We start from the raw sequence: 22,084 nt of genomic DNA on the forward strand, positions 1-22,084 counted from the left end.
TTGTTGGTTACTAACATTGCAATGTTTCTTTTTCTTTTATGTTACTGAGTTGTAAAATCACCTCCAAAATGGCTTCTTTATTAAACCATGTTTGCATAGCAATATATCATGAGATTAACTACTGTTGCCAGCTTATTTCATTTAACCCTTTTACTACAAATAAATCGGATATATCCACTCAAAATTTCATTACCCTTAACTGCAGAAAGTACTTTTATATACCAATCTATCTTTTGTTAAGATGTCAAATTTTTAGTCACAAGGTTTTGGTTGACCTGAGGTTGTGGTAGAAAACACTTATTCAGCTGTGGCCACACAGTGAGATCAAGCCCCAAAACCACATACTTATGAAGTAAACTTCTGAGCTGCATAACCATGATTTGCAGAAAATACCAATTCTATTTTTTTTTTTTTTTTTTTTTGGTAGATATTTAACATCATTCCTGGAACAATCATGAAATTTATTTCTACAGTTAAAGGATTAAGATGAAGCAAATTACTCTTCATCAAGCAATGAAACTGAAAATATCAGTCTCACTTCATGCTTTCTCTCCCCATTCAATTTTTAATTGGTTTGGGTTTTGAAATTGTTTCCTCTTACTGTTCTTGACGAGAATTGATCATTAAAAACTAATGATTTTTCTCTTCATTATGGGTGTAATTTTAATTAGTTAATTATGTTACCTTCACTTCTTAGTTCAAGATTAATGGTTTTGAGTGCATTCAAATTTAAAAGGCAATCTGTTCTATACTGCTGTAAAAAATGTTAACAGCAATGATAGCGGCAGCCTTTATTAAGTACAACACTTTGTAGTTTTGTAAGGAAAAGAATATAGTCATTTGAATCGATTCCATTTCTTATTTTATTGACCCTACCATATGGAATGAAAATAAATTAGAACCATTAGACACCACTGTCAAACCATATGTCATGAAACATCTAAATGAATTTGGTAAAGACTGCATCAAATCTACTGTACTAAGAACTGTTTCTTTTGAAGACAAGATATTGGAAACATTTGAGAATTAAATACAGGAGAAGCATTTTTAATGTAATAACTAACAAAGATTTAAGACTAATTTACAAGTAATTTAATTTAGTTTCCATTACATATTTTTAGAGGTTTCCTGATTGTTTAAAATTATTAACTTGATCATATGTTGTATTAATCTTTCAAGTTATTGCCTTAATTAACTACCAGAATAATAGCTAATATAGGTTAATTCTAAATTAAATCAAGCATTTCTTCATATTCAACAAATTTGTTATTTACACGAACTAACTTCTTAATCCATTAATTAGAAACATTTTTGCTATTTACTTCAATATTCACTTTTCTTTACCAACATGGATTGGCTGGTTGTACAAATTTAAGTTTATGCATGATCAAATTTTAAAATAATTTGTCACTTAGTTGGAGGAGAAAGGGCAGCATTCACCTTATTTTTCAGGACCTCTGAGAACTGATAGGAGAAAGGAAGTTATCCTCAGGCTGGGGATTTAACCTAAATGCTTGCAACAGAGTGAACTTCAGATCCATTCAAGATGAGAAATTACCTCTTCATTAGGCGTCTTTAAATTTCATTCACCAAACTTTGGTTGATCTAAGATTATAGGAGAAAACACCCAGTATACCACACACTGAAATCAAACCCAAAATTACAAATTTCTGAACCATAAAATCATGCCTGCACCAGAGTTTTACAGCTCAAAGGCTCAAAACAATACCAAGATTCAGTAATTGATTAAAAACACTATAGCATCTCATTTCTGTTGGTGAAAATACGTTGTAAAGTATATTCTTAGTAAGGATTAATAAATAATTAACAAAAGAAACCGTATGATTAAGTGTCAAATTGATTAGCCTCTTTATTTCTCAACAAGAAACTTTACAAACAATAAAATTCAAGACCAAATGATAGTAAATCCTCAGCAAGTGAGTAGTCTTGTAGTTTTAATGTTGAATTTTTTCTGACTCTCTATCAATTGGAACTTAAACAAAGAATGAAACAATTTACTTTTGGTAAATATTAGGAAAATATAAACCAAAAATCTTGATCTCTGGCAAAGCTTTACTCCAAGAAATTTTCAGTTTAAAGGCAATTCTAGCTTCAATTCATATCAAGTATCAAGCTCAATATTAAATTAATGAAATAATATATATAAGGAGTTGAAAGGTCTACAGAGCTGCCTCACTGCTTGATGAGACATCAACTCCTGCATTTGAAGATGGAGTACAGTAGTACCCTCTGCACACAAGTATTTACCCTTATATATACTATAAAAAGATTATTCCTACAGTATACATGTTCTTCCCTATATGACCACCACCACTACCATCACCAATATCACTATTACCTTTCCTATTTTTACAATCTAAAATCTAATGCTGAATTGTAAGATGAACAATTTACTGACAAATGGTCACATTCACCTTCCAACAAGACTGGTTCTTAATGTTAAGATCTTAATTTCACATTTCTGAATTTCAAAAATAAATAACAAAACCGTTTGTTGTTCATATTTTCACATAGATTTATTATCATATAGTTAAAAATCAGTTGTATTTGTTAATCAGTTAAAATGAAACCAGTGTTCTATCTTCTGCTGGAAAGACCAAGAGAAGGATTTTAGTACATTAACTTACATAGTCTCTATATTCAAAATCATTTGTACTGAAATGGTAGATAACCATTATTTATTTACTCCAAGAAATTTTGATGTTTATTTTCTTAATTTATACAGTTTGGTATCTCAGGCTAGAGTTGACGACAGTTTTAACTATATTATTCTATTTCACTGACTTGCAACTGGCCAAATCATTATGTATCCATCAACTGAAATAGAAATATAATCACCAAATGAATATATTTTATCTGTTCAAAGGTCTTGAGCTCAAATCCACTGCAGGCATATCATTGTGTGTTTAAAGCAGAACATTCAATTCTACATTCTTAGGTATCAGGAATAGGTACCAAAACATCCAAGAATGTTATATGATAAACTAGCATTCTTATTCAGTGGATGGTTTGACTCTCATCTGTTTAACACTATGAAGCAAAAGGTAAAAATGGGACTTTGAGGCTTTTATGGTTTGGAAGATAGTTATTTCCTAACAACTGAAGATTAAACATTTTTATGAAACCAGCCGTGCTTAAATAATTCTTTATTGTTAATGACCACCAATTCACTTAACTGTAAAATATCTACCATCAGTAGGTATAGGTTACTGCTGTAAGTAGCTGGAATACTGAAAAATTGTCAAGTAATTTATCATTTTGAAGTGTTTTGATGAACAAAATCCAGTGAGTAAAACTTGCAGCAAATCAACATCTGTAGAAATGTTTATCTTTACATTTTATAAAACTTTATTTTTGCTTTGCATTGTTTTTTTTTTGTGTGTGTGTGTGTGTGTGTTTTTTTAATATTTCAAAAATCACATAAAAGAAATTATGCATTCTTTCTGATAAAAATAACTTAAATACCCTAAATTATTTTTAAATATTGAAAACTAATAAATCTAATTTATTATGCAGATGAGTTTTAAAATATTATTTATTTCAACAGCTAGATGTTGGCTGCTCTTCAGAGGCATAAATTCACTAAAACTAAGAATTCTTCATGATGATCTGACTCTAAATTAACAATTTAAAGCATCTATATTATACTTCAGTTTTGTATTTAGTTTTCAAGATTCTTGTTATGAATTTGTGTGTTGAAACAAATTTTGTATTTTGGAAGGGTTATTACACCAATAATAATGACACACTGCTCAATATCACTTCTGTTTTGTTAGTCAATTGGTTAAATATCTAACCAATTAACTAATTAATCATTTATTTAATGTACTGGCTAAACAATCAAATCGGTTGTTTGTTGGTCAAAGTCCTTTTGTTTGCTCTTCATGACCTTCTCAGTGGCTTGCCTTCTCTCGATGATTATATATAAACAAGTGTTAGGAAAGATTTTCTTCCCTTCTCAGACCATCAGTCCTAACAATCACAACCATAAACACATAATCATTACCATTAGTTTTAGACATATTCTTAATTTATGCATACTCTTCCTTGGAGTAGAAAAATTCTAACATCTACCTAAATTCTGATTGAAAATATTGTTTCATATTCATTTTAACAGATTGCTAATTCATTTCACTGGTAGCTGATCAAATGTTATTTCAGGCTCACAGACTAGCAAGTCTGAAGAAACAGTAGTCATTGGACTAAATACCTTGCAATATTTAATTTTTTTCCCTTTATGTTCTGAGTTGAGATACTTTTGAAACAATCTTTGCATTTATCTCTCTAGGATCACAAAGTCTGATATCAAGGTCAATTTACTATATCTGTTCTATACAAATTTGTAGCCTTGTCCCATCATATCAAATTAATATTTCTTGATAATTTCTATGAAAAATATCATAAGTGCCCCATGGCAATTAAAATTTAAATTTCCTGAATTTTCTTAACAATTTTGATACCAACCTTCCTGAGACTACTTCTGGTTCTAATACAAAAATATCCTTCTTTAAACGATGACTTTCCATCAAAGTTTTATGCAAGATCCTTTTGTTAAGTTACATCCCAAACATCAGCTTAATAATGACGGATATTTTACTAAATCCCTCTTGTAATCCTTCATAACGTTACCCATTTGCTAATGTAATTTTGTCTCTTTTTTACTTTTTTTCTTTTAAATTGTCATAATTAAATTATTTCTTTAAAAAGCCATAGTGTGTGTATCTGAACAGTTGTGATGGTATGACAGGCTTAGAGTTTGGTTTTAAAAGACTGTGCAAAATGAAATTTCAGCTGCCAATAAGAGATGTTTCACCTTCAGATACTTATAGATAATTCCCTAGGATGGGTTGACATGGTATTTTCTAAAGATCTCCAGTGAATCTTATAAACAAGCCTGGAAAGTAAATAAGTGGTGAAGATTTTGCCTTGCTTTTTATTCAAAAGGTTCGCTATTTGGATAAGATGAAGTACTTTAAATGTTTAGTCTGAGAAGGATAATCATAGGGTTGTTTTGGCCTTTGTAAACTGAGGAATCAGGGTAGCTGGCTGAGGTTAATATTCAATTTGAATTGCTGTGGACTGGAAGAGAAAACATTTCAAAAATGAAGGATAAAGAGATGAGAATTGGCTTTGATCATCATGTTCTCTTACTTCCTTTACTGCAACCTTCTTACTTTTTTTGTACTTACTGTATTTAACAAAATGACTTAAAAATACATTTGAGACCATATTGATAATATGTTAATCGCAAAGTTGTGTTTTGTCAATGGAATAACTGAAAAGAAACTGTTTACTTTTTGTCATTACAGGACACAGCTGGCCAAGAACGATACCGAACTATTACAACAGCATATTACAGAGGGGCTATGGGATTTATATTAATGTATGATGTCACAAATGAAGAATCCTTCAATGCTGTGCAAGACTGGTGTGTACCAAATGTTTTCTTTTTGTTTCATTTTATTGCATAACTTATGAAAAAGAGTCTATATTTTTTAAAAATACCACAAGATCTTGTATTAAGCAATCAATCCTTTCTTTAAACCTCTGAGCTAGTGGTGCTTCAACCATTTTTTTATGCCATTAAATGAATGAGTGATAAATTTCCTTTGGATCTGATGTTGCAGGTAATTATCTTAGAATATAATAATTCTCCGAATGGATAAACTGAAGTCAATAGAATCGAATGTCTTTCTAAAAGATATTCCAGCAAAAACATTAGCATTACCCATATTTTATATTGCACCCATAATACAGCATTTCATCTCCGTTCACTAATTAGTAATTAATCCACTTTTATTATATTTCTGCTACATGTCTGGGAGTTTGTATTTCAGTGTTCAGTCAAGGTGGGTGGGCTATGCTCATAACCCTGTCCAGGGCCTTAAATACTGGTGAGAGGAAGGAAGGTATCCTTAAATCAGAGACCTGACCCAAATGCTTACAGCAGAGTGGGCTCCACTAAAGACTCCTAAGGACCAGGTGATGGTGTTAAACTGGACAACAGATTAAGTCTGTCAGCCAAATTAAAAACATAAAAGGAAATGAAATTTTAGCTTCCAAACATCTTGAGATATTTTAAGGACATCTTATTGGTCAGTACACTAATTGACCATAAGATGTGATAAGTAATTAAGCAAAATTAAGCTCCTAACTGTTGAGCAAAATTAAGGCTTGTTAATTTTTAGTAAGAGTAAACTATACTTGGGTCCCATTTATATATTTTTTTCTTAGGGCTGAGTATTTTGTATTCTATTTTGGTTTGGGATCCAAGAAAACAATGTGCAGTACCCTTTTGTATTGCCATACCTTAATTTTTGTGAAAAGAGTTGATTTTAAAAGTTTTTCTCATTTCTCAGGTTTGCTTTGAGTAAAGACTTCCTCTAAAAATTATTTTTCTGAATGGATTATTTATGATATAAAGTTATAAATTTAATTAAAAGATCTGAAAAGTACAATTGTTTACTAAGAAATATTCAAGCATTTAAGATTTACCTTAAGAATGATTTCATAATATCAGGGTTTAAAGTGCCTTCTAATTTTATGTACATAATGACAATGCTTTTCCTCAACTGCATTGAGAGAGCAAACAAGAATTTGCTGGTCGCTATCCTTACTAAATTCTGCAGTGACTCTTCAGGTAAAAGTTAGACATTATTATTAAATATCATTTAGAGTGGACACATGTGAAAATAAAGGACAAAGTGGTTTCAATTACCTTCTTCTGGGAGAGATGTGTCTCTAGGCTGCAAGAGGTGTAGAATCATAATGCAAGTGAGAATATTAAAGCAATGATTCCACTATTGTACAAGCAGCTCTCTCCATACAGTGTTGCTAACCAACAGAAGAACTTACCTAGTAACACTAAAAAGTTTGGGAGGTACTTGACCAAATTTAGTTATCTTGCTTCCCTGTAAGCCCCGACACCCATACTGACTGTTCAGTATGTATATATTTATTTATATATATTCCTCCTCCCTCTCGCCCTTTCAAAGCCTAGCCAGGCTCGTGGGCCCGGTTTCCTGGTTTCTATGGCGTATGTGTTCCTCCCAGCTGGACGGGACGCCAGTCCATCGCAGTGTTACTCAAGAAACAGGAAGAAAGAGTGAGAGAAAGTTGGGGCGAAAGAGTACAACACAACACTTGGTTCAGAACCCATGGCTTTATGATCATAAGCTGAACACCTGAACCACTAGGCTATATGCCTTCACTCTGTGTGTGTGTGTATGTGTAACAAAATAATGGTGAAGAACACATATGACACCTGACACAAATTGCAAAAATCAGACATGGATAAACCTATGTACCTGACACCTAGCTTTTTATTTTGCTACCTTGTTCCTTGCTCTCCTTTTTTTTCTTCATCTTTCAGCTTTTTTTGGCTCTGTCTATCATACTATTCCACTACCATGTCACCTGCCATCTGGCTGGAACTTTTCTCAGCAGGTTGTCTCATTGAAACCACTGACTGTCCTGTTTTGTAAATCTGTATCTCCGCCTCCTCCTTCTCATTTTATGTATTGACAAGTGCTTCTTTGGACCTATGTCTAGTTGAGGGGTCTCTCAGCTGCCATACCCTCAGTGTCCATGATTACCTCTATCTTTTACCCTGATCATTTGTCAATGCTGAGTTGTACATTCTTCACACCCAATTCCCTACTCCATTTCCTGGTGAGTATATAGAGTTTATTTAGTTTGCATAATTGGTAGGTGATGATGTGGTTGGTTGATTACTAGAAAGTGATATTGCACCTAAAATCCTTGATAGTCTGTCATTTCTTGTACCATATCCATAGCTTCATTATGTTTCCCAACATATACATTAAGGTTACAAGCTATGATAACTAGGTTAGTGCCATTTTTCATTATCAATGTAGTTTGCAAGTGGGCCTCATGGAAACCCCCTTTTTTTTTGTTCACCTGTCAGTCCAGACTGCTGTACATATGAAAGAACAATTAAATCTTAATCTAATTATTCTGTCATATACCCTGACTAGCTCAATTACTTTATTTATTTCTCTACTGATAATGTTCCTACTGGTCTGTTACCTACCCAGAAGAATTCATGCCAGCATTGTTTGTTTGTAAGAAGTCTAACTGAGGCTCCTTTCTTTCTTACCTTTTGTGAACATTACATATCTACTCACCAACTCCAGCATCTTTACAATTTCTCCAGATCTCTTTCATCATGCCAGTGTTAATGGTGACACTTCTGAACTTTTGTACCTGATAGGAAAAGGAGATTTCTGGTGTTGGGTGGGTTGCTTGATGTCTGTTTTCTGTATCTGTTTAGAAATAGTCAACATGATCATTTGATGACAGACAAAGGGTTCCACACATAGCCAGGTACCGGACTACCCACTAATATGAGTAGCACTAACATGGTAAGTGTTAGTCCTGTACATGCAATTATGGTTTATCGTTGTATTTGTGGATGGCAGGATTTGGATATGGTTTTATTGGTTGGATGCCCATCCTATCTTCAACCACTTTACAGCATGGACTGGATGCATTTTAACTGCCCCCAACACTACAAGTTGTCTATCAGAACTAAAGTACACCTTCAATGCTGTGTCTCTTTTTATTCAGACTTATTGCACTTGTACTTGTGTGAAGTTGTCATTTCTCTCATGCCAAATTTCATTCCAAGTTACTGCTCTCTTAGTCAGGTTACCTTCAGTTTGGTTCGTATCCTCTTATGAATTTGCTATGGATGCTTACAGTATGGAGGTAAGAAAAGGAAAATAAGGCTTCTTCATGTTTACACTAGACTGGTGAATTTTATTCAGAATGTATTAGTTTGCTGTGTGGAAGGAAGCTCACAGTAGACTGGATTTGCTTGACTGGTTAGGGAGCTACATCTCTCCATAATGCTTTTAAGGGAGCTCGTACATGTAGCTATCAGAGAGGTGAGTCTGTTTGGGGAGAATGAATTCCTAGAAGTGGAAGGTAACAGCTTACAGTAGACAGGCAGATTGAGATGACCAGAACAATGGTGGCTGGTCATATTTGTCATGATAAAAAAAAGTGGAGGTGCATTTGACAAGCAGAGTGGCTGTCTATGGTTACTGAGTATAAACATTGCTTCTATTTCACTGTCTGAGAATAAGCTTATTTCTATGGATTTACATAGTTTATCTTCTGAAGCAGCATGTCCTGATAAGTTCAAGGGAAATCAAAGTGTGGGATGGGGAGTAGATATATCAGCATAAAACCATTGCAGCAACTATATATAACATGTGCTGATATTTTGGTTAATCTTTCTTCTAGACAGAATTTATTGTTTTCATTTTGCATATACTCTGGTTGTTGGAAATAATTAAGGAAATAGTTGTGAAAAATAGTTAATATTTTTATGAGATATTAAATCTATCCTTATATTATCTCATGTTCTTTGCCTCTATCTATCTATCTATCTTTATGTCTATTTTTATTTATCTGTCTATTTAGATATATATATATATATATATGTGTATATATATATATATATATATATATATGTGTATATATATATATATATATATATATATATATATATATATATATATATATATATATATATATATATATATATATCTGGATAAATAATAATGAAATTCGGCATTAACAATATTAAAAAACCACATATATTTTCATAAGTGGTTTCTCCGCTGTCTACTAATTGCATTTGGAAGAACTACTACATGATTGCTTAACCTGTTAGAAATAGACAGAAGGGAGCATAAGATAATGTCATCCTAGAAACACCATATCCAAAAATGTGATGGAATGGTCATGTCTGGAGTGTATTTGGTCATAGGTCTGGTTGACCAGGCCTGACTTGGTGCTAAACACCCACAAAATTTTTCATTTGTAATAATGTTTTGTGTTGTTGTTGTTATTGTTTTCTGAATAAGTTCAATGTCATTACAAATTTAAAAGATTTTTGTTATATTTAGAATTAATCCTCATGAGGTGTTGGTAATTAAATAAAATGGCTAATACTCAAACTACAACATAGATTATTAAGAAAAGCTTGCCTTGGCACTCTCCTGACAGCTATTGAAATTGTTAATGCGCTCCTTTGAATGCAACAATCTAGTGTTCACTTTCTCTACACTTTTGTTGCTTGTGTGCAGCTATAAGCACCACCACTGCTACTTGTGATGACATTCTGAAAATCAATATTTCTAACAAGCGTTCTGTTCAAAGAAAACCACTGCTACATTGCTGCAGAATCTCCTCAACAACTGGGCAGTTTGGTTACTTGGCTTACACACACACACTCACACATATACACTCACACACATGTTCACATCACATTATACTAACAGACACCCACCTACCTACACAAACAAACATACACCCACATACATACGCCTACACTAACTAACATAACAAACACTGAGAGAGAGAGAGAAAGAGAGAGAAAGACAAGGTGATCATAAAATGGGTTTGGACTGAATTTCTACTGCAACCGATATCCATATCTTCGTTACTTCCATCACAGTATCGATTGCTCTAGAAAATCGGTACCTGTCCACTTTAACTGTACTTATTTTCTTCCCTGATGCTAATCTACATAATATAAAGTAATAATAATAATAATAATAATAATAATAATAATAATAATAATAAAGCCAACAATAACATGAATTGATAAAATGTAAAAAAAAGGGGGGGGAAACAAAGCTCACCAGCTGCTTGACTCCAACTACTGCTTTGTCATGTGACACTTCTACTGTTGTATTGATTTTCTATACTGAAGAGCAAGAGAGAGAGAGAGAGAGAGAGAGAGAGAGAGAGAGAGAAAAAATTTAGGTAGCCATTTTGTTGTTTCCTACTTATCATTTTGTACACTTCATCATTAATCAATTAAGCTGAAAACTACTAGGATAGTTTCCATCCTCACTCACTCACTCTCTCTCTCTCCCTCTCTCTCTGCATCATTGTTATTCAGATAATTTATTATTATTATCATTACTGCTGTTTTTTCTGTTGCCTTTAAGACAAAGAACCCTGCCCCCCCCCCCTCATCTCTTGGTATGCATGTTTGTTAGCAGTATAGTTTGTTGTCAGTGCTACTGTAGGAAGGTCAATAATAGGATCTAATCCTGGTTCAAACCTTTACCAAGTTTTTTTTTTAATCTATTTTACATGGTTAAAAAAAAATGAGTTTTAAATTTTATGAGATACACTTTAACATGTAGTTTATCATCATCACCATCATCATCATCATGTGCTGGTAGAATTGTAAACATGTTCGACAAAATGCTTAGCAGTATTTCTATTGGCTCTTAATGTTCTGCATTCAAATCCCTCCAAGGTCAGCTATCCCTTATATCCCTTCAGGGTCAATAAAATAGAGTACAAGTCAAGTAATCCCCCATTAAAATTGCAGGCTTTGTGCAAAAATTAGAATTATCGTTGTATTATTATTATTATTATTATTATTATTATTATTATTATTATTATCATGATTATGAAGGTGGTGAGCTTGTAGAATCATTAGCACACTGGGCAAAATGGTTTGCAGTATTTCATCCATCCTCATGTTCTGAGTTCGAATTCCACTGAGATTGACTTTGCCTTCCATCCTTTTAGGGTTGATAAAAATAAGTACCAGCTGAGCACTGGGGTCGATATAATTGACTTAACCCCCTCCTTTAACTTGCTGGCCTTGTGCCAAAATTTGAAACTATTATTATTGAATGAGAGAGCAGTGCATGCCATCAAAGTGACACCAGGATAAAATATACGAAGTCCAGTATACCCATCATGACTACTCGTCTGATAAGGGTACACCAGGCACATGCGTCACAACCATATGTACACGTCATGGTGATCTCATATCAAGATAAACAGCGCATGACCTTGCAGGTGGGGCCCAGTTAGAACTTTGTTCGGTTGAGTAGCCCATCCTGCTCAAAAGGTCCCTGAATAAGGGTTGTTTAAGGATGCTGAACAAAACACCCATGTTTCCAAAGGTGAATTATCCAAACCCCAAAGAATTCCTCTCAGCACATGGCTATGATGCTCCCCCACTACTTCTGCTCATGATCAGAGATGCACATATTGTCAGCCACCAAGGGAAATGCTCAACTGGTTACGGTCAAACAACTGACAGGCAAATTTGTGGTATTGAGCAGAATATTTGTTGTAACCCATCTTTTATACCAAGACTAAACAATGTACATGATAACACTTCCAATCAGTTAAGATCAGAAGCCACGAGAGCCACTGCTTGGTACTGCATCAAGGCATTTATTATTATTATTATTATTATTATTAACATGTGTAGAACAGCATGTTGGCAAAGTCAGTAAAGCAGTGGACGTGTCTAGTTATGTCCCTTTACATTCTGAGTTCAAATATTCTCAAGGTCAACTTTGCCTTTCATCCCTTCAGTGTCAATAAAATACAACACTAGCCTAGTACTGGGATTGATGATATCAACTAACCCTTCTCTCGTCAAAAGTATTGGCCCTGTACTTATATTAGAAAGAATTATTATGATTGATGTTATTTATATTAGTAGAGCAATTTGCTGGTATAATCAGTAAAGTGTTGGACAAAGTACATTGTAGTATTAGTTACATCTCTTTACATTCTGAGTTCAAATCCTGTCCAAGTCAACTCTGCCGTTCGTCATTCTGAAGTTTAATAAAATAAAGTACCAGTTAACAGTTATATCAACTAGATTTGATATAATTGTTTATTCTTTCCTCAAAAATTTATAGAATTACATCACTTTTAAAAATGGTCGTTTTTATTATTATTATTATTATTATTATTATTATTATTATTATTATTATTATTATATCTACTTAATTTTATCCTTTTATGTTTTGAGTTCAAATCTTAACAGAGTTGACTTTACCTTTCATTCATCCAAGATAAATAAAATAATGGTTAGCTTAATCAACCGCTCTTTCCTCCCCCCCCCCCAATTTTTTTTTTGGCTTATGCCTATGTGAAAAATTCAATGAATATTCTTTTACTGGTACCATCCAGTGGATCATGGCCAAGCCCTAGCCTTGCCATCTTTAAAACAACAAGCTTGCTAACTGGACTTCAAGTGTATAGATATACACTTACCACATGATCATGTTACCAATTATGCTACTGAGCAGGCTTTTCATGTTCTAAGTTAGGGTTAGGGTTAGGGTTAGGTCAACTTTGCCTTTCATCCTTTCACAATTGATAAACCAGTCATGTACTGAGACTGGCGTAATCTACTAGCCTCCTTCTTTCAAAATTTCTAACTTTATGCCAAAATTAGAAAGAATTATTTTTATTATTATTGAAATGTGGGCATTCTTAGAATGGTCTATGTAATATCTTGAACACTTTGAGTTAGTGAAGTGATCCTTTTTTAAATTAGTAATTCTTACTTCATTTTCCCTGTCAGTATGTAAGGTTTATTTCATAACTATTAGTATCTTTACACAAATTTATGTAAGAGTTGGGTGAAAACATCATCACCATCTCCATCATCTGTATGGATTTTTATAGTCCTTTATGACTGTGTACCTTTCATTCTATGATCAACATTTTATATTGTTTTGGCAGATGAAAGAAACCTATATGTGAATTCTTTCTTGTGTAAAGGGATATTGATAAAGTATTTATAATTAATAGGGTAAAGGCAAACTCGTTGTCCGCTAGTGATATATTTTGTAGTTGTCTTTTATTCATTTTATTTTAGCTAGGTAAGGGTACACCCTGATATTTTGTTTCCACCATCCTTTCTTCCTTTCCTGCTGAGGTATCCATGTATCTTCTCTACAACAAGAGACCTGTTCCTGTTCCCTAATTTAGACTCTCTACACCTGGTACAATGCCACCTCCCTCAATATGGGGAGGTGACATTGTACCACAAAAAAAGCATCCAGATACTCTGTAAAGTGACTGGCATTAGGAATAGTGTCCAGAACTAGAAATCTTGCTAATGCAGATATTGGAGACCAACACAACCCTCAGGCTAGTCAGATCCTATCGAACTGCCCAGCCTATGGACCACAGACATTAAATGGTGGCATCAATGACAATGACACTGACAAAAATGATAACAACATTATGAAAGATATATTATTGCTGATGTCTTTCTCCTTTCACGTGCAATTAAAACGATCCATGTGCAAAGAGAGTCTAGAGCATGAAGTTCAGAACATTCAATTATTGGAATATATTTCAGCATTATTATCTCATTTTGTGTCATCGTTCTGGATCTTCTACTTTTATGAGCTTAGTAAACCACAAATTTCCAGGATTCCTCATTAAATAAGAGTTGGTCCCACAATTATAAGTATTCTCTGTATGGGTTTTAGATTCTCCTTCATTAGTCCTTTAACTGGAGCAGTAGACTTCCAAGAAAACATAGAGCAACTAGTGTCTCCTTATTCAAAATCTGTGTTTTTATAACCCTCTATGCATAGTATAACCCACATGCCTGTGCATTAAATCATCTCTAAGGCCCAGTTTCAAATGACCTGGCTTCACTTCATTCTATGTTTTTATTAACAACAGGTATCTTCTACTATCACCACATGAAGATATTCCAACTAGTATTTGTCTTCTAGTCACACATACCCATATCATTAGAGATTCTCCTGCATACATCAACTAATATCTTTAATACCAGCTTCTCATTTATATTCTGCCTTTTATGTGAGATAACTTAATGCATCAATCAAATTGTACTCAAATTATTTCCCTCTTGCAACTTCAGATCTTCCATATTCAGTGTCCATGTCTCATTACCAACTAACATCACACCTTCGCACATACAGAGACATCATTTGTTTCCAATAGCAATGACATTTCTCTGACTTTGTTTCAATCTTTTCATTGTAGCTACTGTGTTAAAATAGACAGGACATAAACATTACTGAAAATCCAATTATACACAAATATACATAAATAGGATTGAATATAACTTGTATAGATGGAGATTTTCTCACTATCAGTATGGTCGGAATAGGAGTGTTTGGCAGCAATATGCATTTGGAGATTATGAAGGTAGTTAGGTCTGTAGTGTATATATCCACTTATATCTACATCATTATTTCTACCAAGAATGTTGGTTAGCTGATCTTAATGGAGTCGTGTCCCTTATTTATTGTTTTCAGAGTTGCTCCAGTCCACTCAGCTGGCAAATATGAGTTGTACCTGTAACTCAAAGAGCCATCCTTGTTACATTTTGTATCCTGCTGAATCTCTCTGAGAACTACATTAAGGGTACACGTGTCTGTGGAGTGCTCAGCCACTGCCAATTACATGAGCAAGCTGTTCCATTGATTGGATCAACTGGAATCCTTGTCATCCTAACCGACAGAGTGCCAGTTGTGTGTATATATATATATATATGAGAGGGCAGATAGCCAAGTTGATGGCATGCCAGACATCCCAATCAAGAGGTTGATAATTGTATGATTTATAAAGCAGGTTCTACTCATATTTGATGTTTGAATGCTTACCTAACATATGCCTAACATACAAATTTAAGTTACATATATATGTCTGTGTGTGTGTTGAAACATATCAACTGAGGACGGTCATGCATAAGGAATGTTTTTCCCATTATATGTTATGCAATGTTCTGAAATGTATGTGTATTAAACGCTATCCAATTATCATTTGGCTTGACTTCATTATTATAACACACACACACGCGCGCATGCGCACGAACCATTCTACTTGTATTAGAATGGAAAAATGAGACATAAAACATAAAAAATATGTAATCATGATGAAAATTTCCTTTCAGTTATAATCTCATAGCAAAATAAAATTCTTCTAAGGAACAGAAACTCATGTTGTCTCCCAATAGGAACTGACCCACCAGAAGGGTGAGATACAGAACTAGAACCTGTAAAGCAGCTTGTTCTGTATCTCATTGTTTTGAGTTCAGTTCCCATCAGAAATCTCTCTGTTACTGAGCCTTGTAATACCAACCCACCTGATACCTTAGTTCTATGATACTATCTTCCTATTTTAAAGAGATTTTAATTAAAACCTTCCATCGAAATTTCATGTCAGCTTATGTCCTGAACACTAGCTTGATAATGACAAAGTTATTTTACTGAATACACTCGAAAGAAAGTCAGTTTATTTCCACAGGAATATTAGTAGCAAAATGGTTAATACCAAATTTATTGATTTAATAGTGATAACAGTTTCTTGTATTAGCACAAGACTACAGATTTGTAGGGAACATATCTTAGTTTATTGAATCAATCTCAGTATTTTGTTTACTGGCACTTATTTACTCTAAAAAGTAAAAAAAAAAGGCCAAGTCAAAAATGTAATCACAATAAACCCTCATTATTTCTCTCATATATTCAGTAATAATTATTAATATTTTGTGCTGCCTTACTCTAGCCACAGGGCACAATAGCTACTTCTTTGTCTTCACTATCTATACCCCTAAATGTAGGCTTTGTAGTTAATATACTAATGTATCTAATGTATGTCTGTTGTTAGCCAAAATAGAGAATATATGCCAACACAAGGTTATCTGGCCAATATAAGGTTAGCCAATGTCATTTGGACTATATTCAGGGACATAAATATACAAGTCAATAATAAATAGTGCAATCACATCCTATACCCAGTGACTAAACACAATCAATAAAGTATACTGTAGGGTATTTTTGAGAATAAATTTCACAGATGCACCATTTGCATGAAGACATAAAAGAAAGAAGAAATAGTGTTAACATATTCAACATAGTTAGCAGTAACAAGCTAATTAGAAATGGGATCAGATAAGAAGGTTAGTGGGATCAAAACCATAGTTTGGACTCGGTGTAACAGTGTGGCACCTTTGGCAACTGGAGCTTTATAATAAACTTAATTGTGTGGAAAGCCATCATGTGTGCATAGATACAGACATGGGTGTGTGGTTGAGAAGTTTGCTTCCCTGCCACAGGGTTTCAGGTTCAGTATCTTTTGTGGCACCTTTGAGAAACGTCTTCTACTATGGTGCTGGGTCAACTTAGATTTTGTATGTGGATTTGTTAGATGGATTCTGAAAGAAAACGATTGTCTGTGTGTGTAGTGAAAGGAAATAGGGATTGAAGCAGTCCAGGTGAATAACTGCTATACTCCATGTGATGAACCTGGCTAACAGAATGAGCATTGAAAACCATAGTAATCCATATGGGTTACATATATCTTGTGAATGGTATAAACTGTAAATCTGAAGTTATTCACCAATTGAGAGTGATTTTTGTAACTGGATGCCCTTCCAAATGCCAACCACTTTACGGTGTGGACTGGATGCTTTTTACATGGCACCAGCACTGGCGCTGTAGAAGAGGTGCATGGTTACCCGGTCAGAGAGAGGGAGGGAGTGATCAAGAATGTGAACAGAAACAGGTGTGTTGCTGTAGAGGAGATACATGGTTACCCAGTCAGAGGGAAGAGGGCAGGAGAGAGATGGTGGTGAAGTACCAGAGTATACTCACAAAGAGTGGGGATCAGTATATAAATGGGATGGTAGCATAGAGTGAAATGCCTGGGCATACTCTCAAGGTATAGAGTCAGAATATAAATGGTAGGATATCATCAAAGGTGGTGTGTGAGTAGGGAGTAGAGACTTCACATGGATGCAAAGAGTGTGGGAGTGGGGAATGCAGTGACTGGTGAAACCTGGGTGTATAGAGGGGGTGGAGGACTATAGGATAGCATTGGTACAGTGAGCAGGACAGTGAGGATAGAATTGGGGAGTGAGTGCATGAAAAGAAGAAATATGAGGAAGAGAAGAGATGTAGTCTGTTGGGGTAGGGTGTGTGAAAAGTTTTATTGTTAGATGTGGGTGGAAAACAATGCTTCTAGAACTGAGTTTCACTGATGTGGATGGGTCTTCTCAAGAACCTCATATCACCAGACATCTCAGTCCATTGTCATCTCCTCCATGAGGCCCAACATCCTGAGATCAGTCTCCACCACTTTATCCCATGTCTTTCTGGGTCTCCCTCTTCTACAGGGGCCATCCATTTTCAGTGATCAGTATTTTTTTTATACAGCTGTCTTCATTCATATGCATCACATGTCCAAACCAATGCATTCTTCTCTCTTGCGTGCTGCATCTGATTCCTCTTATCCCCAACTTTTCTCTCAACACATTTGCACTTTGTTGTACATGCACACTGATGTTGCACATCCAACGAAGAAGCATACTTCCTTCATTCCATAGACATGCATGTCTTCTGCATTCTGCCCATGTCTCACTACCGTGGAGTATAGCCATTTGTATACAAGCATCATACAATGTATCTTTGACTCTGAGAGAAAGTCCTTTTGTTGCCAACAGGGTTAATATCTCTCTGAACTTCCTCCATCCTATTCTTATTCTAGAGACAATAGTTTCAGAACATCCTTCACCACACACACACACACACACACACACACACATATATATATATATATATATATATATATATATATATATATATATATATATATATATATACATATATATATATATATATATATATATATATATATATATATATATATATATATATATATATATATATATATATATATATATATATACACACACACCTAAGTAAACATAAATGTAAAACAAGGTGGGAAAAATAGTACTTGAATACTGGAGGTAAAATAATATACTTATTTCTTAATTTCGTAATAGTACTTATTTCTTTATTACTTAATAGTACTAAATACTGGAGGTAGAGTAATATACTTTATTTTTTAATCTAAACTGTCTGATGAATGGGAACGTGAAACTCTGAGTAGCAGTTTTTTTGCAATATTTTTGTCATGGTTTTGCAGCCTTAATAATAATAAAGTATATATAAATATATGTATGCATTTTGTGATGTCTACAATATATAAATATTCTGTAAATGTCTGAAGAATTTAGAGACTTCAGGAGAACATGAAATAATTCTTTTTTGGAACAATGAAACTTGTAGGAATAAAGCTATAAATGATAGCATGTAAATATTGGGTTAAAAAGCCCTTTGGATAGAAAAAGTCAAGTGCTTATATCTTTTACTATCCATGATGAAGTATTCCAACTTCACTAAGATTAATCTTTGGTCTTTGAATGAAGTGATTAGTCTATAACCAGCATCATCATTGTTTAGATATTCTGATATAAAATGCATAAATACAATATTTCTCTAAAATATTCTAATTTTCTATACCAACTGGTTTTTAGCATTGTACATCTACTTAGTAACATTTTCATTGCTACTTTGCTAAATACATTGATGTCTGCATTTTACTGATGAGGTCCAAATAAGACCAAAACATGTCATGAGATGCCTCCCATTCTTTCAGGAAAAATTTAGTCATTGTAATAATATCGTCTTTTCCGTATCTCATAATTATTTTTAATTAGCCTTTTGAGGCTCACTACATTAATATTTGGAAAAAAATTCTGTAGGAGTCTGAGAGAACTATTCTTGATAATACACTGGACATTGTCTATAAATACAGGTAAACAAATTCTGCTATAAACAGAACCACACTTACTAACAGACTGGAAATTAAATACAAGAGTACTGACAACTGAACAAAATATAAGGACTCACAAACAGAAATGGCATGGAAGTTGAGAATTATTACAATGAGCTTTGAGGCCCAAAGAATCAGCTTGAAAGTATTCTATGTCCCTGCAATGTCCAACATACAGAAACCTGCTCTTCTGGACACATCCCATATCATATATAAACCATTGACAGAGCCAGTCTTCTGTCTTGGAACACATTAAAGTCTCTCTAGAATTAAGACGTCATTGATGAATTGCAATAGGAAAGACAAACAACAATGTTAATTATCATAAAAAGTAAATATAAAGATAATTGCAACTGTAATTATTCTTAACTTATTATTTCATTTTGTTTTCATCATCATCATCATAGAACCATTTTCCATACTGTCATGGGTTGAACAGTTTGACAGGATCTATCAAGTTGCAGGATTGCATCAAGCGCCAGTGTTAGCTTTGGCATAATTTCTAAAGATAGATGTCCTTCCTCATGCCAACCACTTTTCACTGTATATTGGTGCTTTTTTCACGCCATCAGTACTAGTGAGATCTCAGTGGTCCAGGCTCTCGGTCTTTCTATCTATTTATATTATATCTATATGCACAGTCAACTACCAAAATAAACTGTGTTTGCTTGTTGCGGCTGCCTAGTCCCAGGTCAGCTCTGACTGAGCAAGACTTATAATCAAAGACATTCCACTTATAACAATCCTATCTTTTTCCCAATAAACCCAGGGGCATATTATTCAATATGTTGTGTTTTAAGGCAATAAAATGTGATTTACTGAAGAGTTGGCTGCTGATTTTACCAGGTCAGATCACCTTGTAGATTCTGCCTCGTTTAGTCATTCTGCGAAAAATCAAATTACCACTTTCATTTCATACTTGAGTAAATTATGTTAAAAAGACAAGAATCAATAAAAAAATATCTGTTGCATCAAATCATGCAGATTGTCTATTTTGGCAGAATCATATGTCTCAAGCCACCAGTGACTGAAAAACATGAAAAAAAAAAAAAATGGATGTGGAATGCTTAGACCTGAGATGATGTTTTTTCAGCACGTATTAATTTTAACTACTTTCACAAAATAATGCAACAGTAGCAGAAAAACTATTGATTTAGATATTAATGGTATTTGCTATTTATAGCTGTTATTATTTCAACAAGTCATACACACCAAATTATTAATAAAATTGTTATTTCTAATCTAAACCTCTTCTCATATATTTATATCAATTTCTGCTGTCTTGTAGGTGCACACAAATCAAGACATATTCCTGGGATAATGCACAAGTAGTTTTAGTGGGCAATAAGTGTGACTTGGAAGAAGAACGTGTGGTGTCTACTGAACGAGGAAAACAACTGGCTGATCAGCTAGGTAAGTGGAGATTTTTTTTTTTTTAGTGGTGAGGCTTGTATTTTGTGGAAAGGTTTATAATAATTATGACATTACAAATTTGAATAGCTGTTTGTATGGGCAAGGTGGTGAACTGGTCAAACTGTTACCACAGTGGACAAAATGCTTAGTGGCATTTCTTCTGACTCCATGTTCTGTGTCTAAATGCCACCTGTGTCAACTTTGCCTTTCATCCTTTTGGGGTTGATAAAATAAGTACCAGTTGAGCACTGGGGTTGATGTAATCAACTTACTTCCTCTCCTAAAATTACTGGCCTTGTGCCAAAATTTGAAACCAATATCTGTTTGTATGTGTATATGTGATATAAAATTATATTGATATTTATTGATTTATGTTTAAAGTATGTGAACACTTGCAAAAACAATTTCACATCAGTCTTAGCTTTGTAGGGGAGATTGATATGGGAGTTTTGGTATACAAGCCTTTTTCTAAAAGCATGAGAAGCAAAAGTGAAACAGTTTCACCTAAGAATTGAAGTTAGACAAATGACTTTTTTATTTTGCTTAGTCGGGAAGAAGAGCTTGTAGCCCTTTTCAGAAAGCTGAATCAATTGAGAGGAGTTACAACTAGTTAAAATCTCCAGGTAGTTTAAATATACAAGTCGCCAATGTCCAAGTAGCTAAAAAGTGTCAGCAGAAAGGCACCCAGAAATCATGACCTGAATGTGGCCTTGCCCTCTTAGAGTGTAAGAAGTTAAGAGTCGAAACACTTGCCTAAGGTGGGTTTCTTGTCTGAAGACGTTCTGCTGTTCAAGTCTCTTGAGAGTTTCTTACCATGATAAGAAGGAAGAGAGTATTCTCAAAGTGGAACCCTAACCCAAATGCCTGATACAAAGTGGACTCCACTGAAGGCATACAAAACCAAGTGGTGGTGTTAAACTGGGTGATAGGTTTAAGTCCACCTCAAATAGAAAATAAGAGGAGCAGCATTTGAACTGAAAACATAAAGAGATGGAACAAATTCCACAAGGCGTCCTCTCTGATGCTCTAACAATTCTGCCAGTCCACTGCCTTAGGGTGGTACATTATTTGTTGAGCCAATCAACCATCTTGAATTGGTACCTTTTTATTAACTCCAAAAGGTCAAAAGACAAGCTTGTCCAAATTAACCTGTTTGTGTATGTATATAAGTGTT

At 34.0% G+C, this 22,084-nt stretch overlaps 1 protein-coding gene across 22 annotated transcripts in view; it reads left to right on the forward strand.

The window, feature by feature from the left end:
* Nucleotides 1-22,084, forward strand: part of LOC106879196 (ras-related protein Rab-3) — a 243,662-nt gene that overhangs the window by 220,012 nt on the left and 1,566 nt on the right. For all 22 annotated transcript variants that reach the window (XM_052969942.2, XM_089356094.1, XM_089356100.1 and 19 more), the window contains 2 exons: nt 5,331-5,449; nt 20,786-20,910. In XM_052969942.2, the coding sequence (XP_052825902.1) occupies nt 5,331-5,449; nt 20,786-20,910 (244 nt within the window). The remainder of the gene's footprint in view (nt 1-5,330; nt 5,450-20,785; nt 20,911-22,084) is intronic.

Source organism: Octopus bimaculoides, chromosome 8 (assembly GCF_046866305.1).
Source record: "Octopus bimaculoides isolate indiv1 chromosome 8, ASM4686630v1, whole genome shotgun sequence".
NCBI lineage: Eukaryota > Metazoa > Mollusca > Cephalopoda > Octopoda > Octopodidae > Octopus > Octopus bimaculoides.